The sequence below is a fragment of the Bombus huntii genome, chromosome 4 (genome assembly GCF_024542735.1).
Source record: "Bombus huntii isolate Logan2020A chromosome 4, iyBomHunt1.1, whole genome shotgun sequence".
Lineage (NCBI taxonomy): Eukaryota > Metazoa > Arthropoda > Insecta > Hymenoptera > Apidae > Bombus > Bombus huntii.
In genome coordinates, this window is record NC_066241.1 from 4,465,863 (window position 1) to 4,487,897 (window position 22,035).

General features: G+C 45.9%; 1 protein-coding gene across 1 annotated transcript in view; it reads right to left on the minus strand.

Annotated features, from left to right (window-relative positions):
- The window catches only part of LOC126865354 (histone-lysine N-methyltransferase MECOM-like), a 58,366-nt gene extending 36,893 nt beyond the window's left edge, over positions 1-21,473 (minus strand). Inside the window, exon 1 of the mRNA XM_050617790.1 lies at positions 19,317-21,473. Within this exon, the coding sequence (XP_050473747.1) occupies positions 19,317-19,353 (37 nt within the window). The 5' untranslated portion in view covers positions 19,354-21,473. The remainder of the gene's footprint in view (positions 1-19,316) is intronic.
- Between the last annotated feature and the right edge of the window lie 562 nt (positions 21,474-22,035).

Here is a 22,035-nt window from a genome sequence, read left to right on the forward strand (position 1 = left end):
ACCTGGATATAACGATGCCAATGTCCGATACCCACTGCTCAGCGAAATAGCTTACATAGCGAAGCACTCAGAGAGGGTTTCTCGTTTTTGTTCGACACTAGGCTAGGACAACACGATATAAACAGATGTCTGCTTTTTGCTACATTTTCGACTTTACCCTATTGCTTGGTTTACCGTATTACAGAGTTTTAACGAACTTCGTATCTCGTGAATACGAAGTAATGTTGGCGAGCGGTTATTTGCAGTCTTTATCGTCGTATTAATCCGTTTGCTCTACTAAATGTTAATTGCAATCTAGAACGCGTTTAGACGAGAATCGTAAAAAACCGACGTGAAATTTCGAGGAGGAGGAGAGTAATGGCGCAGCCGCGGCGATCGGTACTACTCGCGATTTCGAAAATCGAGCCACGCCGCGTTAAAACATCCCTCGGCTCTCATCCTAATGGGGACCCGTCTCTAAGGGCACTTGAGGGTGTGTAATTGCTAGAATCCACGGCCCTGCTACCACGCCGCATTTACGCGTTATGCGGGGTGCGTGTTGGCTACGGATCGACCACCTACTGGGTGTCTCGTAAATTTTGGCCCGCGCCGACTTGCACGATTTAGATCACAAAAGTTTAGATTGTAGCTTCTGTTAAAGAATCTCTAGATTTCCCGGTAAAACAATGTCGTTGAAATTCAACGAAATCAATGTACGTGATCGATAGACTCTAAAACGATATGTTTCAACGTATCTAAAAAATTGGATAAAAAAAAAAGCAACGATCCGTATTCCAGGAGACACGGAATAAGGACCGACGGAGTTAAAGAATATTATCGACAACCCTGTCGAGACCGGGGCAGCTCTCGTCGCGAGGAGAAGATTGGAGGGGTTAAACGACGAGCCACTAGAAAACAATCCCTCGGTCGCATTTGCGGATGCTCTTTTCTTCCATTCTCTTTCCTCTCGTCGGTGTTTTTCGCTCATTTCGTCTCTTTCTCTCGTTCGCCCTATCCAACTACCTCCCTCCCTGCCTCTCACTCACGCACACGCGTCCGTCGAGCTCGACAGATGGCTCGGCCGCGTTTTTGTTTCAAGGCTCGCGCCAACAATCGTCGCATTACCGGAACAAAACGACTCGACGATCGGCCCTTTGAAAAAAAGAAAAGCTGCGAGAGGCTCGAGTAGCGCTGTTGGGGGAGGAAAGGGATCATGGTGGTTCAGGAAGTCCTGATCGACCATATCATCTCGTTAGAAACAGGCACCACATGTCCAAACAGAGAGACATAGAGAAGGAGGAACGGAATTATTACGTAGCCAGGCCAGAGACAATGATTCGATTGGTCGAACACGCGGCCACGAATAATAATATTCGTAGCGCTCCGAGTGTACTTGTACACGATGCCTGTTGCAAGTGCAACGAGCCGACTGGACCGCGGCGATCGATTGTCTTTACGACGGGTGTAATCGTTGCCGATTGTTCTGTCACCAATGGACGCATATGCTCCGTTTACGATTTCGTTTCGTGCCTGAGATTCTCAAGGACAGCGATACGCATCTACTACGCGACCAAGTGTCTATATTATCGATCAGAAAAACGCCACGGTTTGTAACTTTTACGGGAAATTCGTCGAAGAAAGTCCTCTTTTGAATAAATAATTAACGATTATCAGTTCTCACTCATCGAAGGCCACTAATTTTCCCCGAGGCGACTTTTACGATAAACAAAGTATCGAACGACACCGTTCGAATCTGTCACGTTTCAAACTTTATTACGTACGTTTGTATACTCGAGACTCTTAGAGTAAACCATCCACTCGTACGTATTATCGTACAATTGAGAAGCAATTATTTTTACGATCATTTCCATCAAAATGCTTTCTACGGATGGCCCCTGCGCTGGAGCTCGCCAGGGCGCGCGCGCAAACTCCAACTCTTTACGAGCTTCCTTCTCCTTAAACAAACATAGATAAAGCTGTGCGCGAGCCTATACAAAACACCGCCCACCCATCGTGCTCTCGTTTCTTCCTCGGCAAATACGAGTCGTTCCGTTTTCGATTCACGTAACCGGAGTCGTTCGTTTCTCTCGATGGCTAGAAGTCGAAAAACGCATTAGCGATGCACGTGACGCTGCAGTTGGGACACGAAACTACGCCGCGGTGACAAACTCCCATGCGTCAACCGTACATACGAGTTCCCATCGACTTACAATTCATACGTACGCGTGTGCAGACACGGGACGATGTCGCACTCGCGCACGCCGCCACGGCTGTGAGCGTCGATCGACACAGGTCACAGCTATGGAATCTCCCCTCTAATGGATTTCACTCATTTTTCTCCCCCGACAGCCCCGCGACCGACATCAACCCCTACGACATCTCGAACGCCTTTAAGGTTTTATTCATTCGTTCGTCTCGAGCCGAAGATGGCGATGGTGGTAACCGCGTCGTTCGGACATTTCACCTTTTCTATACCGTGCGATATATTTATCAAATTGTTATTTTTCATTAGTTATTAAATTTTACGGTTCTCGGATAGCATAAAGAAAACGATTACGAACCATCGTACAATTCGTCCACGATTCTCTCCTTGCGCGATTACCAGCGATAACGAGCAACCGTGACGATAAAAATGAAAATGCAAGTCTTTGGTCGGCGTAATTTCTGCTACCATGGTGTGACACGGAAATTCGATGTTTGATCATTTTTATTCGCTTGGATCGCGGTTATAGTAAAAATACAATCGTCGGTTTGTGAAATGTTGTTTGATAATTCTCCAAAAGCGAGCATCTTCGCAATTAGCGAACTCGGTTCGTTAGTTTCTAAACCGATCACGAGTTGGCTAATCTTATCGTATCCGATAGACGGGTGGTTCTATCTGCGCGATCGGGATATGTCTTAACAAACCCGAAATAAACGTTTGATGCGACGGATAACGCAGACAGTCGAAGATTAGTACATATATATAAAAAATCGAAAGACACCTGATTTTCCGTATCCCCGATTCCCTATCAATGAGACGATCTATTGGGATTTATTTTAACGACGTCGACTACGCGAAAATCTATACTTATATAGATTACCGCTGGATTTGAAAACTTTCACCAATCGGAGCGTCGTTCGATAACTCATGCGACTAACGAACGAGTTACTACATAGAACAGGAAAACGTTCGTTATCCCTTCAGAAAATTAATTACTTTCCACGGCTTTACTTTTCTGCGACGTTTTTACTACGCGGACGCGAATCGAAATAGACATACCGACTGGAATAAAAGTTTCAATCGTGTTGAAAGGGCTTGTGGAATGCGACGCGACGAATTAAGTCGAAAGCAGACCGTCGAATAGACGGCTGAAAAGAATGTAGGGCATCGTGCTGAGACCTAATCGGCGATCATCTAGTGCGGCGATTATCGGCATAATTCTTCCTCCTATTATCAAGATGCCCATGGAGGACTTTTTTTTTTTTCTTTCTACGTCGAAACGCAGTGAAAGCATGCGAGTAGCTTTCACAGATTGCGTGCCGCGGCCTGTTCTCTTCCTGGCAAGGACGACTCGAGCCAACTAGAAGGCAGAGAGTGAAAAAAAAGCGAGCAAGGCGAGAAGGAGGAACGATAGAGGGTGAGCGTCGATAAGGCAAATGGCCACTTGGTAAAGTTCGCCGAACAAGAAACGACACAAATTACAGTTCTGCTTCTTTCTATCTCTTCCACTCTCTGTATCTCTTCACTCCTCGGTTTTCTTTTTCTTCTCTTTCTCTTCATTCGTAACCCTAACCGTAACCCTCTTTTTCTTTTATTTTTTCTTTGTTCTACGCTCTAACGGCGAAAATCACGTTTTCAAACGCGGAACAGCGGTCGCGATTAAGCTCGAAAATCGTTCTAAAATCATTCTCGAAATATCTGGCACTTCCTTTCCATGGCAATGAAATTATAGAAATATCTTGTACGAGTATCTTACAACGATAAATATATTTGAAATCGGAAAACATTTATCGATAGATCGCTACTTACGAATGGTCTCGAATATCATGTTGAAAGACAACGGTCATCGGCCAAGTAAAAGTTGAAAGGTTCGTACTTGAAGTTTAGACACTTTGTTAGAGGCACACTTAGAATCAGGTGTGTCCGGTAGAAAAGATACAGAAACGGCATGCATAGCGCCCAAGTATTTACTGAGGAATCAGCCGAAAATGTTTTCGCTGGAAATCGAATGGAGGTGACGATACGTTCCCGTTATCTGATTCTATCTGTTCGGCCACCCTTTGTCATTATCATGTCGGAACAACACACGACGAAATTGACATAAGTACTCCATCCGCTGTTCACTCGAAAATTCATCGAATGACGCTTACTTGGATGATTGATAACACCTGTCGTACGGTGTTACGTCACTCACGCGTGTGTCATAGATTAGCCGACAAAAGAATTCTTGTGTAACGATTGATTTACCGGTATTATAGCATTTTTCTATCGTTCATAAAGAATTCTATCGTCGATAGGAAAGAAGAAATTCGAAATAAAATTTATTCGAAACGGTATGGTCGTCCGAAAGATGTCTAACAAGTTGCGACGGTTGCGATAAAGTTTACCGGAGAAGAATCTGGACCCGGAAGATAAATCGTATCGCGGTGACGTGGTCGTAACCGCAAGTTGCTATGACACCGAGAACGTATGGTAATGGCAACTAACAAGCGAGATATGATAGCGAGGCGAACGTGTCAGTAGCTCGCGGTGCAATTAGACTTGTGTACAATGTAATTTGGTGCATGATCGAAAAGTTATCGACGCTTAATCTCTGAATCAGAATCGGAGATATCGTTCGTTGATGCGCAGTTTATCGATACTTTTCGTACGGAGTTGAATCGATACACAAAACTTAAAGTTGCAAACCTCGAAGACAGATCATATCGAGAGAGTGTGTTGATCAAGGTCCAACAATCGAACGTCACCTGCCGCTAAAGTAAAGCAGTCGTAACAATGTAATCGTGTCTTGTAATAGAGTACAGTATAGTCACAGGAAGTGTTCATATTTTGAAAAGGTTAAAGCAAACACGGTTGAATGATAATCCAGGCCAGTTCGTAGTTAAATGAATCGCTCCAAAGAGAACCTCTAATCCTTGGACCACCTGTACAGCGTGGGATAGTCGGATTCCTCGTATGATGTTCTTGAATGTGTCACGAGGGCTCCAGCAGCCTAAACAACTCAACGAGATAAAGAAGCACCGGCTTGTACTCCGAGAAGCCTCCGGAGATACTCGTAGCCCTTGTATGCACTGTGCCAGATAAAATTGAAGAGGCCACAGTCGATGACATCCGGGATCTTGGCAGACATCGGTCCGGTTTCCTGATTACTCCCCTTGATGACGCGCATTGTCTGGAGATATCGTGTGGCTTCCTGTTACTCGTCGAGCGCAATTTCGTCGAGCTCTCTTCTTTCTCCAACTCCGTTTCATTCGAATGGTTTCCTTTTCTTATCGGTAATCGCGCGTCGCGAACGTGATCAATTCGATGGAAGTGGTTTACATTTTAAACGATTATAACAGAATTAATGTTTAATCGTAGAATGAGAAATCTCGTCGTTCTCAGATAGACAGACATCCGCCTTCGTCGAGATAGGAAAATTTAGTCGTCGCCACCGACGACGCGGTCGAAAATATTTTGGGGCAAACGCCAAGTATCGTGGCGAACGCAACTGTCTGGTGATTGAGTCACGTTCATGGCCGTAGTATCGCTCGATGATTTATGCGAAGGACTCGCAGGACTCCTGGTGATGCTGACCGCGCAGTTGTGCGGCAGGCAGGCGTGAAATGAAGCTTCGAATTTGAGAGGTCGTGGTGCTCGACTCTTCGGTGACACAGTAGCTCGGCGGGCCAATGAATGTCCGAGTTCTTTATGGAGCAACCTGAGACTGCAGAGACGAACGTAGTCAGAGAGGACGTCCATCAAAGGGTTCCAAATAATTACCGCCTCCGGGTCGCGCAGCTCCGAAAAGCGAGCTAAGAGTCGCCGAAAGGAGCGCAACATCTCCACGAGACGGTGATAAGTCAGGGAAACGTATATTTTTTTTTTTCGTCACCGAAAAAAGCCTCCTTTCTTGACGCGGCTATATATCAGATCCTAAGTCAATAACATCGACCAATAAAATACTCGTTTGTAAAAGGGAAACCGAAACGATCGGTTTTATTAACCTCACGATCGGTAATGCTTTTGGAAAATGGTAAACAAGATAAACGAACGTTTAGAAAGAAAAAAAGAAGAAAAAGTATCCGATATACATTTCGATGTACGCGCCTTGCTTTCCTTCTCTTTTCCATCGTCTCGTCTCGAAGGGGTCGTTTTTCGTAAAACACCGCTGTACGGATCGATCGCGTTAACGAGAACAAGCAGGACACAGAGAACGTTCGGATATCTCTGCAGGAACTTTGTAGCTTCTTCGAGTTCCAAAGTGTTTGATCGATGGATCCTCGAGTCTCGGACCGGAAATTATGCGTCAGCCTATCGTCCGCGCCGGAAGTGACGGCACGGCGCCACACCGATCACGCCACTATCTGCCGTTTTGCTGATTGCATTTTCTTTCGTGCGCTGGGAAAACTTCCGGCGTGTTTGTTTTTCGCACGGTCAGCCATCGTCGAAGGACTGGAGACAATTTCCTTAGTCCGCGACGAAAATCTCCAGTTCTCGCCTCTAGAGCTGTGAAACGTTTACAAAGGAGACAATAAAAGACGCCACTTGAGTTCGTTCCTTGAGAGTTTAACGATATTCTCTTATCTTTCGTTCCTACAAATATTCGATTCACCAAAATAATTCTACGACAGATGCAAAAACTTGAGAATCTCGAAAGTCGAATTGTAGTGAAATGCGTCGCGTGCCGTTAAGACACGCGAGTTTTAGCCGCATTCATATTCTAATAACGACATTGTGAGCGAGGTCAGATGTTGGTAACCGTATGCCATTGTATTCGATCTTTCAGGTTATCGTAACTAGTCGCGTGTACCTTCAAGAAGGGGGATCCGCCTACGAGAGATCAGCAGGGGACCTGAAGAAGTCTTCCTCAACGAAGAAACTGGATATCCTGGGGACCCGGCGAAAAATAACCGTTGATATATAGCGACTGATTTTACAAAAAATCTATTTAAGAAAAAAATGTTCTAACGTACGATCCTTCTATTTTATCATTTTACAATCTCTGTTGATCAGTAAAACGGAAGAAACGGATTATAAGGAAAAGCGAATTTTTTAGAAAATAGACGAAGCTTACGTTGATAATTATCATACGCAACGTACCTATCATTTTCATCGCGGCACAATCTTTCATCCTTCGTCGGCTGTCGATAATGGAAAGCAATTAAAGTCGACTCGTTTCCTGAAACGAACTTCAAATTCCAGAGCCCGGTAGCTCATCAACATTTCAATTTCCGTCGACGAGCATTTCGATGAGACAGCTCGTAAATAGTCGGCACAATTTCGGCGGAAAGTACAATTTAAGGGTGAAGCGAAGGTAGATATAAACGCGAACGGGGTGAAACGAATTTGCTCGAGGCAGCAGAAGACATGGGGAAAGAAATCGCGCTTCGAAGTTCGAAGGGTGGGCGGAATCTCGGTAACTGGACAGGAACGAACTTTCGGATTAGGACGAAATAACTGGAATTACGGGCAATCCGCGAGCTTCGAAGGACCGATAAATCAAGGGTGGAAGCACGAGCATCCGGTTGCTCGTGCCATTGGCCCGGTACACGCAACAGAGAGCTGCTCGCGACGCTTCAGCCAATAACGCTTGCCTGACGAAATGTTGGAACGATCGAATTGGAAAAATTTCCCAGATGCTTTTCGGAAAAATTCCGCTGCCCGAAGAGTATCCAATTTCTCACGTATTCTCTCATCGAAAAGAATTACGCAACTTACACAGCGTTGATAAGAAAGTAACCAGTTATATTGACTTTCAAGCGGAACTAGTTCGTCGACTTTCTACAAACCAATTTATGCAATCTTTCCCGATTCCCGGTATCGAGAGGCATTTACCACTATTCCGGAAGCGCATGTTTCTCATAAACAATGGCCCACAGCCAACAATGGAGGCAGCTAGATTGGCATGCTCTAACCGTAAATTACGATCGGGATCTAAGTCTGAAAATGCTCGGCGCAACGACGCTATCTATGATCGTGAACGAAGGACGACGAGAAGGAGAAAGAAGAGAAAAAATCAGTAGAGAATCTGAAACGCCCAACGGAGGGTAGATATGTTCCGTTGCATCTGTCGTCACGCCCTTTCCCGTCCGTATACGTATGTATTCGCAAATATACTTGTGTGAGTACTCGCGTGCGCGCATACGTGCGAAGTCACATGTCGACCGGTCGTATGGAGATGTATAAGCAGCATCGAGGGATGTTTTTCAGTTTGGGGTCGCGGGAGAAGGGCCTAAATGTTTTATTACTTAATCATAACGTTCGGGGGCGGGTTGTCGGAGAATCTGGTGGGGATAGAACGAATAGAACATAATGCGCTGGACGGGGTGGGATCGGATGGAATTATTCCGCGACCCAATTATTCATACGTGTCGAATGGGCTGCGGAGGATAAGACTTAGGTCCTTACAGAAGAATAAATCACGGAGATATCTCGTGGGATAAGAGGAAAATGTGACACGAACCAGACAAGCTTCGTTCGTCAAACACGCTGCTCAACAATAGAGAAAAATGTATACCGTTGTTTCTTTCTTTCTTTGCGCACCGTTGAGTCAATCTTGTTACATTGTACCTAGATTTATTGTGAAATTGCAATCAAAATAATATTCTGTTAAAAAAGTCAATGACATATTTATTGCTCCTAGATAAAATATAAATGGTAAATACACAGAAGGGAAGCACTGACTGTGTTATAAAATACCATCGTCTAAAATATTCATCGCTGAAACCGTAAAAGTTTATATCGGAATATATATTATTTTCCAGGAATTGGTTCTTTATTTTTTAATTAGTGATTTTCTTTATAATACTGCAGAACGCAAGTGGCGAATTATAGGTCGTGATTTTTGCGGCAGATACGTTCGTGGCCTGTTTCCGAAAAGCATATTTCTCGCCCCTGAAAAGCGCGAACAACTCAATTAGCCGGATGAAGAGGTGACTCGTGGTGTTGCCGTTTTGCGACGTAAAGTAGGGAAGCCAAGAAGAGGAGGCGAGACAGAGGGATGATAAAACGGGCGAAAGATTGAATGCGCATTGACGCGAGAACCACCGTGACAAAGGGGCTGAGGCATCCCTGCTTATTGTCGTTCGCACCGCGTGAGATTCCGCGCGTGTATGCGTGCCCGGACGCGTGTGTCTGCGTGCAGGAAAGTACACTATATAACTACATTAGGGGTCGCAACCTTTCCCCCGTAGCACGCGCCAGCTGGCTCATTGTTAAATTACGGCCCCACCGATATCTGTTTGTCAACGGCGTAGAATCACGATCGTAAAAATTTATTAACTCCTTTTTATCCTCTCCTAAGCGATAACGTGACACGAGCCTGTCCATTAACGTTTGGGATTGCTTTAACTCTGATCTTATCATAATTTAACACAAAATATTTAGACGATGTTTCATTGATCTATACGAAGTTACCAGTTTCGCTATATTAAAAAGATAGAAGTTGGCTCGACCAAGTAACGTTAAATACAGTCAATGAATAAGAAAATTTCCGAAATGGTCCACGCCAATGAAAGGATCATCCTCTAATGTATTTACACGGGGTGGAGACAGTGCCGGGAGAGAGATGTCTATGGGGGGGGGGGGGGGGGGAGATTTGTCACCCTGTATACGGAACGATACGTGTCGTACACGGACCACGTTTGTATCACCATTGTCATCCGAGCTGAAAGATTAAGCTAATTTCACACATGTCCGCCCGCTTCGCGCCATTCACTTACATTCACGCTTGACAGTTGACAGTGTCGCGTGACATAATATGAAACTATGTTCGCCTGATGAATGACTATATCAAAAGAAGACGTTCAAATGACAACCATTATTCTTCGGGTAAATTAATACATTTGTTACACCGAGCAAACATACGTCAGAGTTCGACGTTCCTTGCACGTTCATTTTTCAATACCTCGTGGAATTCGTGGAATATCCAACTTCGTTTCACTTTCAGGAAGCAGCTAACGATGCTCAGATAAAATCAAAAAACGTCGACCGGACAGTTGTCCGTGGAAGATGGCAACATCTGCTCGGATGTGCCGCTCGATTAGTTAGGTTCTGTCCGGCTGATCGGTTGAACACGCGCGAGACACGGCTACTTGCTTCTGCAAGAAGATCCCGCCCACATCCTTCGGGGTTTACGATTACGTAATGTTCTACATATGTCCTATGAGGACGTCCACACGTGTCCCTTTCGAGTCACATATTTTTTTCTTCGTTTCCACTCTATATTAGTTCATCTCACTCTACGCTACAGAAAAAGATATTACGAAAGATCTGGACAAGCTTATTTTCCATTCTTCGATATTGTCCACCTGAAGAAATCAACGACTTACAATTGTCGAAGCTCGCTTCCACCACTCCTTGTATTTCAATATTGTCCAAACACGGTGTAAAATATGTTTGAAGATGTAAAGATTAAGAGAAAGAAAGTGAAGCATACAGGACCGTGTAATCTGGCGATGGAGCTCTGGCTCACGGTGCTTTCTTCATTCCCACGGGACCTACGACCTGCACGAATCCTTCGTAACGTCCCATCACGGTTTCGAGCAAGTGGCAAAAAAAAAAAAAAAAGAGAAAGAAAGAGGTGTTGGTACGAGGATTTTCGAGACCATCGTTGCGTCCTGGCAAGAGTGTCATTTGACACAGTCCTAAACCTGATTCGCGCCACAAGCTGATCCTCGCTCTTCTTCTCCGTGTCCTTTCCTTCCTTGTTCTTTCTTCCCTCCTACCCACGTCTGTCTCTTGCGAACTGCCAGTTTTTGTCTCGTAGTGGCCGTTCCCAAGCAGAGAACAAACGAGAGAACCATGTATACATGGATGGACTTACGTAATTGTGTGCCCACGCAAGAATCCAGAAGCACGCGTGTAGGTAAATACTTGTGACGCGTACAAATACCATGCACGAGCGACCTGGTGTACATAAATAAACTTCCATGTACTGGCATTGACGTATTTCGTCGTACAGGTACACATACACCCACGGTTTCAAACGGGCACACGTACGTTCAAGGGTTGAAACGAGTTTGTGCGAAAATACACGGTCTGCCGATGTGTTGGGTTATACGGTGATGTGTGCGAACACGCACGAAGTCTGTGAGCGAAACTGCGAGAGGCGGGTGATCACGATTCCCAGAGCGGAATTCAATTGAAAGAGCGGTCCGCGAATCTCTCGTAAAGATAAGGAGACCACCATTCAAGGAAGAATAGAAACGTGGCGTAGAAAGACATTCGAAGCCGAAAGACATCTCCAAGTCCACTGAGAAGATAATCAACTCCCTTTTGTATAAGTTACTCGATAAAGTGGACTCTTTCTCAGGGGCAACGTTCTTGTTCGCAAGAAACTGATCTTCCGCGTGAACGTATTTAATAAAACGATTGATTTCTAGACATCGTGAAATCTTTCGATAAAAAATTGTCCAACAGGAAATGATCAAAATTGTGATTCTCTCTCGGTTAGACAGCAGTTCTTGCACACCGCGCGTCGTAACGATGAACCTAGACGCTTTTCATTGAAATAAATATGTATTTCGTTTCGAAGGAAATTCTGAACGAAGCCTGTACTGATACCAAATTGAATTCCACTGCGCATACGTATCCACCTTGCCAGAGGAGCATTAGCCTCGTGCACGTACCTCTGGGAGGACAAAATAGACGCAACAGTCGTACGTGCCTTGAAATGGCAACATGTTTCTCGGTATACGTGTTTATTCTTTCCTCTGTCACTATACGCTGGTTTAAATATTGCGAGGTATATTCCTCTGGATGGTTAGAAGATCGACGAAAGCGAGGGGAGACGCGTGAATTGGCAGAAAAAGAGACGAGAAGAATTTTCGAGCGAGCGAGCATGGCATTTCGTTTTAGAGGTTTTTCCGTGTCATCTCGTTCCCGTGAGATCATCGAGGGGTAATAAACCACATACTTGAGATAATGCGGAATGTACTGTATTGCGGTAGAAGTGGCACTAAGAAACCAGAGAGAGAGAGAGAGAGAGAGAGAGAGAAAGAGAGAGAGGGGGAAAGGTACCATTAAGATACGAAAAAAATAAGCTATTGGTACGGAGCACAAGAAAGATCGTTTATTAATCGAATACGAACGTATCGATTTTAAAAGCAAAAGGCTGTCAATCTCGAAAAACTGCGTAACATCATCCTCGCGCGCGTAAATTTTCAAGCATCGTAAAAGCCGAAGTGTCTGGCGTCGTGATACACAAACAGCGGGATACAGCCACAACTATTGTACTGGCTGTGACCAGGGAATGATCGTAAAATCGTGTGGTTATCGATAAATCTTTCGAAGCTGTCTAAACAAGATCTACGATCGACCGGGCGACCACTTCTTTTTCCAGGTGGAATAAGAGCGATCGGGGCACGAGGTGTTCCTGGCTCGACAAGGACAACCGGGGATAAGCGTTTCTCTTTAACCGCGAGCGAGCGGTAATTTAATCGCCTGCCTCGCAGTCATTACGATCCAAGCTGGTTTATGCAAAATTATGCGTCGGTCCTGCTCCAATGAAAATTCACATACCTACGCACACGTCATGCATTTCGTAGCCGATGCGGTACAACGTGGTGCAGCAACAACGTGGCAGCGCGCTAATGCGATAGACGTGCTGGAGGGTAGGGGGTGGTGGTCGTGCGCGATGTGTCGTGTGTCGTGTGTAAGAGGTTTTCCTCCTTCGACGTTGTCGCAGCGTCGCCGACTAGAAGTGGCAGCGCGAGGGAGACGAAGACGGAGGCGTAGAACACGGAAAGCAGAAGGAAAAGGAAGGTAACGAGGGGAGTATGGAGAGGAAGAAAGATAGAAGAACCGAGAAGGGAAGGAAGGAAAAGGGTAGAAGGAGAGAGAAGGAAAAAAAGGAAATCTGTAGAGCTAATTCGCGTGCGAGATAACGCGGTGCCCGAGTAAGGTTGTGTGTGCTATCGTTGAAATGGTCTCCGTCGAGTCACGGAGGGGGTTGGTCAGGGCAGGGAAAGGCCACTGTCGACTTATGCCAGGGGGTGGTAAGATGATCTTATCGCGTCCTCTCTCCCTCTCCCTGTCCTTCCTCCTTCATTTTTTCCGCCACTACCTTTCACTCCCCTTCTTTCATCTTGCTCCTTCTTTCACCCCTTTCTCCTTCCTTCTCGCTAACTACTTTTATCCCCTCCTACCCCTGATGACAATATCGCGTGGCCACTGAGATAACCGGTCGTGTCATTCCTACATCGACTACCTACTTCTCAGTCCAACTAACACCGAGCAGGTTCTTCGTGTGACCGGTGTACTCTCCTCGGTAGGGACACTTTTGCGTTGCACGAGAGCCGAGTACATGGTCGAAAGCCGATTGTCATCAGGAAAATCTTACGCTTACGCTGGACACCAAGGAAATGAGAATGGAAGTTATTATGTTACGGAACAGGGGGAGGCGCTTGACGTTATCGAGAATTCGATTCCCTTTAATACTAGATTCATTAGACTGTTATCTGATGGAAGACTAGGGCCCACGTTGTTAAAGTTATCTGCCAGCGAAAAGAATGTTACGTCTAAATTACACCACATTCGTGGTACCCGCGAATTATACTCCCATGTTTTACATTTTATATCGAGAGAACTGTTAATGCATTTTTACCTACCGCGTATCTATATTTTGCCATTTATCTCCACGACGACATCCATAAGAATATTAACCCTCGAATCTTAGGCGATCAGTGGTGGGACGAATCGGCGCGACAATTTATGCTATCGGTTACTAATTTTTCTACGAGTTATAGGAGGCGTCAGATCGATTATAATCCTAGAACTCTGGCCCAGTTCAATGGAAGCCGAGATTGTGAACTGACCAGCGAAAAGTGATGGTAACGTTGACGGGAGTAAAGCGTTGGTGGTAGTGGAATGACGTTGCGGGAAATGAGTCTCGTAAAACAATGCTAGACACGCGAACACTTCGAGAAAGTGGCCCGAGTTCACCCTTCCAGCAATCGTGAACTCGCTTCTGAATGTACGTTCATATCATCTCGGCCAAGTGTCCTCGACATTAATTAATGTCCTATCGATTTATCTTCGTGATTCTCGCGTTGCATGTCCCCGGTTGGTGCATGCATTTCAAAGTTATAAATGCCGCCGGCCAACTAAAAACTTTTCTTTCCACGCACAAAATGCATTCGATCTTTACGCGAGCATGGGATAAAATCAACGTTATTCGCCGTGACAACGAAGAGTTAAAAAAATCGTGCGAAACCGAGAAGAGTGGACGTTCGTTACGGCAGAAGACAAGAACGACGAGGATAGCTCTTAATGTATGAAAGTTCATGCACGAACACGCGTGCTCATCCGTTACGGTATTCTACTCTTTCTGGCTTCGCGTACGTACGCCTCCGCCGAACGCTCGTTTCGCCTTGGTTCTCTTCACGCGTGTGAATGCCATACCGAGAACCGTCGAAATAAAGGAAGATTTTTTAGTTTCAATATCTCCGTCGCAAATACGACCGATGACAGTCGCCAGTATTATCTCCTCTTATATAATAATTGTGTAACGATCTTTGGTAGAATATTCAAGTAACTCACCGAGCATCGAGCGAATGAAAAAGCATCGGCATATAAATAACCGAGCAGACGTCGTTATTTATCAGTACCATCGTCATGTACCAGCTTTTCTTTGTTACAATACGTCGATACTTACGTTCTACGCTTCTAAAGTATTTTGTCTAACGCGTAAAGTCGTGCAATATCTTCTATCTTCCTTTACGTCACTTTCCGCGAATCTAACAGAGAAATAGGAGGAGGGTGAAAAAAGGGAGATAATAGTAAAATAGTACAACAGATCGAATAAAATCACTCGAATAAAGTTTTCATATGCATGGATAGAAACAAGAAGAGTGTATTCGACACGGCTCCTTTTCAGGCGGGTTCGAAATATCGAGGCGAATAAACGTTGACTTTAGCTCGCTCTAGTACTCAGGCAATCGCGTAGCTCGCCGGTACGACACGTCAGTCGTATTCAGGCGCTGCGCGAGTACCTGTCTGCCGCGCGATTCGATGCAGAAGCCCGGCAGTCGATTCGCAAATCGAGAATTCGCGCATTCTTCGTGATTTCTCTACTCATTGAACGTCGACCAATGGTGAACGAGGTAACGAGAACGCGTGAAACACGGCGGATTGGCAAAAGTTTCGCGCGGGATTATGAGTAAGAAACGGATATTTATCAGGAAAACGATCGTTGTGGTGGAAAGGAATCCCGATAGCGGCGGTACGGCACGATGGATGCCTAATTAGATGATTAATCGTTCAATAGCCAGCTCCGGCAACAATGGCACGCTTATCGCTCGATCGTGCTTTTGGATGGCAACATACGGTACCCCGAAGCCTAAATTACACACCTACACGGAGGACGAATTTTGTCGCGAGCCTAACTCCGATCGAAAAATTGTCAGATTTGTCGATCAATAATATTTACGCGGATCGTGATGGCTACGTTATACTGTAGATTAACGTTCTAGCCGAAGCGTAGGGCACGAGGAAATTCAGCACGGAAACAATTCTACCTTGAACGACCAATTATCGGTATTATCGCTAGTGGAAACGTAGCTCGATGCAGAGGGATCTAGTCGCTTTCGATGCGTTTGTCCGTCGCGGCTGATTGGCCGTGTTTGTTTCACCCCGGCCTGTTTGCATTCCACCGGAAACGGCAAACAAATGACAAACAGCGGCCTTATCGTTAATTGGCGAAGGCGAGAGCCGGAAAGAAAAGAGTCAAGGAAGACTTGCGGAATTATTGCCGAGCGTTGTTAGGGGGAGGGAGCAGAGGCTGGAAGAAAAGGGTGAAGAGGAAAACCGAAGAAGGAGCAGAGACGATTGTTCGTGCTTTCTGTTATCGGATTTGCATGGCCGCGTGCAGTTATTCGAGAGGGTATTGTTGGTATTTTAATTCATACAGCTCGAATCGATCACGTCCAGTCGTCCAATAACCGTGCAGTACTTTCCCGAACCTATGACGTCACGACGGATTAGTATCCTACGATTTCATTATCACTCTCTGCTACCCCTTCGCCTATCCTTTCGCGACGATTCCATCCACCGTCCCGTAAGGGCTCGTTGCTCGATCGCTGGGCAGCACGATCGTGACTAATTAACTTATAACGGTCGATACCTCGGTCGCACGAAGTGATCATTTCATTAGTCGACAAGCCGGCATCGTTAGGAAAAATTCAAACTGCTTGGAATTGTTCGCGTGACTTTCAAACGTATTATGCATATGTTGTATTTGTATGCAAAACGTAGGTACGTGACAGAAATTTATTGGAATACTGTGTCACCGGTGAAACGTAATGCTTAAGTATCCTTAAATCCATCCCTCGCGAGACTTTCCCGTTCTTGACGGAGCAGCTGAACGATAACAGAAACGACAGGAAATTTTCGTCAGCGTACCGAGATATAGCGAGCGACCTTATTATTCTCCACGTAGGTCGAACGAATCGAGAAGGAAGACGTTTTTAATTGGGACTGTCCGGGGTTGGAAGCACACTGTACAAGGTACAAGAAGAAGAAGAAGAAGAAGAAGAAGAAGAGGTGGGATCGGAGGTAGCAGGAGTCTCCCGCAAGACGAGAATGGACTGACCTACCTTAGGATCATCCGATCTATTCAGGCTTTTTATTCAATCGTGCTCTCTCAGGATGCGAGACAAAAGCACCGATGAAACAGAACCTCTCCCCCACGCTGCCTACCTCGTTCCACGGCACTCTGTGCGTATGTTTCGTTGGCTTTGTCTCCTCTCGGATACGACTTCCGGTGCCGCGGCTAGACTCAACCCTCAATGGGATGATGCGCCTTTGAAACGGGTGGTAGGTGGATTCCGCGATTATTCCTGCGGTTTGCCCGAAATGGCTCTCTTCTCTTTCTGCCTCCTATCAATTTCAAAAATTCCCTGTCTGTTTTCGAGCACAATGCACTTCAGAAGAAACTCCGCTTCAACGAATGTTGAGTCGGAGGAACCGATAGCCCATCGCGATCGGATATCGAACGACTAACGGGAAATCTTTTCCTTTCGACGTAAACTCCGAACTTCCGCCGTCGTTGGCAATTCTTACGAGCAACCGTAGACGAGAAGATGCATTTCGTATAGTTCGTTATAGCAGAAGTACGCGGTGAGAAGTCAATTGTCCTGGTACGCCACTGAGTCCTCCCTTTTTCCACCTCTTTCCTTTCGTGTCTCGTCCGAGTTCGTTCTCGGCGAAACAGAGGGTAAGCTCGTGGATGGATGGTCTATTGTTTCGTCGACTCGTGAGTCAAGCGTTAACGGATTTTGTCTTACAGATTACTAGATCCCTTGAAACTGCCTACCGTCGTCGGAGCGTGGCAGACCGTGGGAAGCGGGAGCTTTATTATAAATCGCGAACACGATATAAATCATCCCCGGTGCAAAACGCTCACCCCGACAGCCATTCCGGAGAAGCAAAGCGGCAATTCTTACTTCTCGACAACGACGTCGCTGGATTCCTCAAGTTGATACGGTTTTTATTATGAAATATGAATCTTACGCGAAGCTTCTCATCGACGAAATTGAATAATCTTTCGGCTATGATTTTACAAAGTAACATATGGAACAACGTAAGGGACTTTAGACACAAATACCTACACTCTTTGTTCCCTAAAACGAGCTATCAATGTCAAAATATCGCGTAGGGATACCGAGAGGGAAGGGAAGGGAGACCGAGTGATCGCGTAACCGTCTTTCATCAATTTACCTATCGTTCCATCCACGGGCTCCGATAAAAATTTAGCCGCGCGCCGCCATTCAAGATACAACAATAAATTAACATTGGCTCGCTGTACGGTCGAATCTTTTGTACACGAAGCGATGCTGCATTGTTAACCGTGGAACAAAGGAAGATCGATCCGCATTCTTATGGGACAAATGTTCTTTGACCGTTCGAAACTATTCAAAATGTTGACCCTTGGTTAAAAAAAAAATACGTGCGTGAACACACTCAATGACCATGTTTCACAGAAACTCATCGAACTTGTTGACTTTTTTTCAACGAGTTACAATTTGGAGTACCGTTCTGGGTTTGAGTAATTTTCATGAAAAAATTGAGAATGAAAAGCCCCAGCAATTTTTCGCGTGATTTTCACAAACTATGAAGAGACTGGCGAACATGGTGACAGGCAAGAATGGGCGGGACTTTTGAAAGGAGATATCAAGGAGGTGGAGGCGAAGGACGAGCAAAGTGACTAGACAATACAGGAAAAGAAGAAATGATATCGACGTTGTGAGTGCGCCAGCGCGAGGACCGCCTACTACTCTTTTCCGTGTCGTTTTAACGACACGAACGATACCATTGTGAACAATGACACGTTAACGTCGTATTTTTATCAAAACTACAGTACATTCATTGTTTGTCCAATGTTTACAAGTAGTAAGGAAGAGCGTCGAAGTATTGTTTTATCGCTCGTTTTGAAAATCGCACTTTAAAGTTTGAAAACTCGAATTCCCGTTAATTTGAGAAAATCTACGATTTCGAGTTCGTATCTTCTCACGGTTACCATTTAGAAAAATGCGCAGGGCTGAAGCGTAGGCTCAAACAGGTCCAAATTATAGGCAACGAAACAGGAATTGGAGATGTACATTTTGCTGTTTAACATTTTCTATTGACCACTCGATCAATTTAGTAAAAAAAAAATTGTCAAACTACTGATGTTAACATTGCGAAATCGCGAGCTGCGAACATACAAGTTCGTTTTGATACGATAGTTCTGAGAATCAGTGTTATATAGGTTCTTAGGTATAGTTTTATAGTCTCGTCGAGTAAGTTCCGCGGAAAGAACCAATAATGTCTGCTGTTTTAAACATAGCAATTTTCAGAACTAAAACGAAATAAATTCTTCCCTCTCTGTCATTTTTACGAACGTGCAATATCCAATCTCAAAAATAAATAATACTTTTCAAATTATTAGAACGCATGTGGAGTCGATGACAATTACTTAATAACAATTACTACAGCCCGCGAAGCTCCGAAATTTGTTTATTTACCCTACCACGTGCGTGGTATTCCGATAGAATTTCGACCATCGTTCCATCATTAAAATAGCAACTTTATATCGGAGTCCACTTTCAAACGATATTTACCATCGAACGTTAACCCTCCGAGAAGACGAGAAGCACGCTGACAGATTACTTACCCTGTGGCAATCTTCTAGCCACCGGCTTGGATCTCATCGCTGCACGGCGGATGATGAATTCAAAAACAAAACACTAATTGTAAGAACGCTGACAGTCCTCCGAGCCATGCGAGTTTATGCACGATCGTTTTATCCTGTCAATTATTTCACTCTATCCAACAACCTCCTTCCTCGTTCGTAGAAACAGTTCGTTCGATTAAACCGATCAAAACGTTGTCTATACCACAAGCTTCTCCCTTTTCTTTCTTTCCCGGTTCACTCAGATCGATGATAGTACGATAGAATTCTCGGTGGTGGTTCGAGCCGGACACTGCGAAGGGTGCACAAAGAGAGTCCATTCCGTCACGCGGGTTCCGGTACACCGGGTCCCCCGGTTCCTCGGTGATCCGACGGCAGCGTCAGTCCGTCCGACTGGGATCCTGACGTGCGTTGGATCTGTCCTCCGACAGTGGAGGCTTCTCCTGTCCTCCGCGTCTCCTCCTTCTCCACCACCTTGTCCTCCACCCTCGCGACTCTGCCTCTCCTCCCCCTCTCCTTCCACACTCCCTCCAATCTCTTTTTCTCTCTTCCTCCGCCTCCCCCGCTCTCTCTCTCTCTCTCTCTCTCTCTCTCGTTCCTCTCACCCTTTCGCTCTTTCCCTGCTCTTGCCGTCTCTCCCTCGGTGCCACGGTTTTCGCTCCGCCGCTACCTCTGCCTTTACACCACCGCTTCTTCCACCCCTTTCTCTCTCCTCTTTCTCCTGACCGTGTTGCTTCGTGTTACTCTACTACTACGGGCCACTACTACTACGATTACTTCGCCTCCACCTCCGCCTTTTCCACCTTCTGCCTCCTGGCCTTCCCCACCTGCGGAGTCGACCTGCTCGCTTCCCCACTACCTAAGCAATCCGGCTCTGCTGTCCACCAATGATCAGCCGCTGTCTCTCCACCGCGTTCCTCTCTTCCTACGAGAGCGCAACCTCTCGTTTCTTCGCTCCCGGGCTCCTCTCCTATCGAAACCTCCGTCTAGCCGAAGCTACTGTAACCTAGCGTATGAACGAACAAAGATGAAACTCCTCGTTCTAGTTTCTCTGCCTAGATCCATCCTGAAGGATTCCTGGTAGGCGAAACTGTCGTCGGTATACATAGCGATATAATGGTCCGTCAGTGGCAGATTGAAGTTTTCGACAGACGCAACGCAGGACCTCCCATGCAGACTTCCGGATGCGAAACACGTGTCCGTAATGTTTGTATTTGATTAACGTTATCGATGTTTATGCCAGGTTCGAAAAAGGAATATACGATTATATTATTTCTTTGATATCCTCGAGATTGCGTCTTGTGCAACATTTTAAACATCTCGCCACTCTGCTCGGTGCTGGTCGATGAGCTTGTCGGATGCTGCGTTTGGTCTTTCGCCGAGTTAAAAATTCGAAACTCGATGTATCGTTTGCAATAATGACGGTGACTTGGTAAGGAACAGGTGTTCACCGCGTGCAGTCTCTTTTGCTGACGATACAGATCACCGAATCGCAACTTTGTCCGGCTGGAAGCTTATCGCCTCTTGCTGCTGACGTGTAGTCTGTAGCCGTTCGATACGAAGTATCTAACGTGTGCACTGATTATAAACATTCTTGTCTGATAATTTGGTTATGTCTCGGTCCATGCTCAAGTTCAACTTTCACATCGAGCGTTACGTAACGATATCGTGGTGGTCGCAATTCGATCTCGTCGTCCAGATTTCTTCGACGGTAGCAACGCGTGTTAAAAGAGTAGGAGAAATCGTCGGAAGCACGTTGCCGAAAACACGTGGCGACGAATGGCGCCGGATCGATAACGCGATCAACGAGAGAGAAGGACACTTTCCATGACGGGTACACGTAGCACTTGTTTCGCGAACCGCCGCGCCGCTTGGTATCCGCGAGAATCGATCGATCCGTGAATCGGTCCGTTCGATCGATTGCCCGCGGTCTTTGCAACTCTTTCGATCGGCGCGAATCGCGTAGCGGCGGCCGTCGCGCGATGGACGACGCGACGGAGAGGAGAAGCACGCGTGGTGCGCGACGCGTCACCAAGAAAATGAAAATCGACGAAGGGAATGCGAATAGAAGTGCCGCGAGTGCGTCGACTTGGAGGCTCGCTGGCTGGCAACTCGGTTCACACCGACACTTCGACTTTGCATTTCTGGGTACGTTCGCTCGGCTAGGCGCCCCTCTTCTCCGTCTTCGTCGCACCTGAATACGACCTCCGACCCCACGGATGGTGGTTCGGCGTGAAACGCGCCCGCGCACCCTTCCGAGCGCAGCTCCGCCCTGCTTCTTCGCCCTTTCGAAACCTGGATCGGCACCTCTTCTCCCTTCTTTTTCAGCGTGTGTTTCCATCGGTACGCGTGGAACGTGGAAACACGGCACGCGCGAAGAAAGAAAAACCAACGAGAATTTGGCTCGCGTTGAAAGCGCGATTCGAGAATTTTTTACTTTACATCGCGGCCTTTATAAACTCTCGTTTGCGAAAATGCTGATTTTTTTTCCATGATCGTTTCTTTCTTTCTCCCGAGTACCTGCTAATCAGGCCAGGAAAATTGTTTTCCAACAAAAGCTGAACATCTTATCGTAAACGAGTGACAAGCTACTGAAATGACAGGACATTCGGCTAGGTAGCGATTTAGAAAATTTTAAAGTGAACATTTTAAGTGAAACAGTTTCACAGACTACTTCGTTCGTAATGCAACTACGTATAGA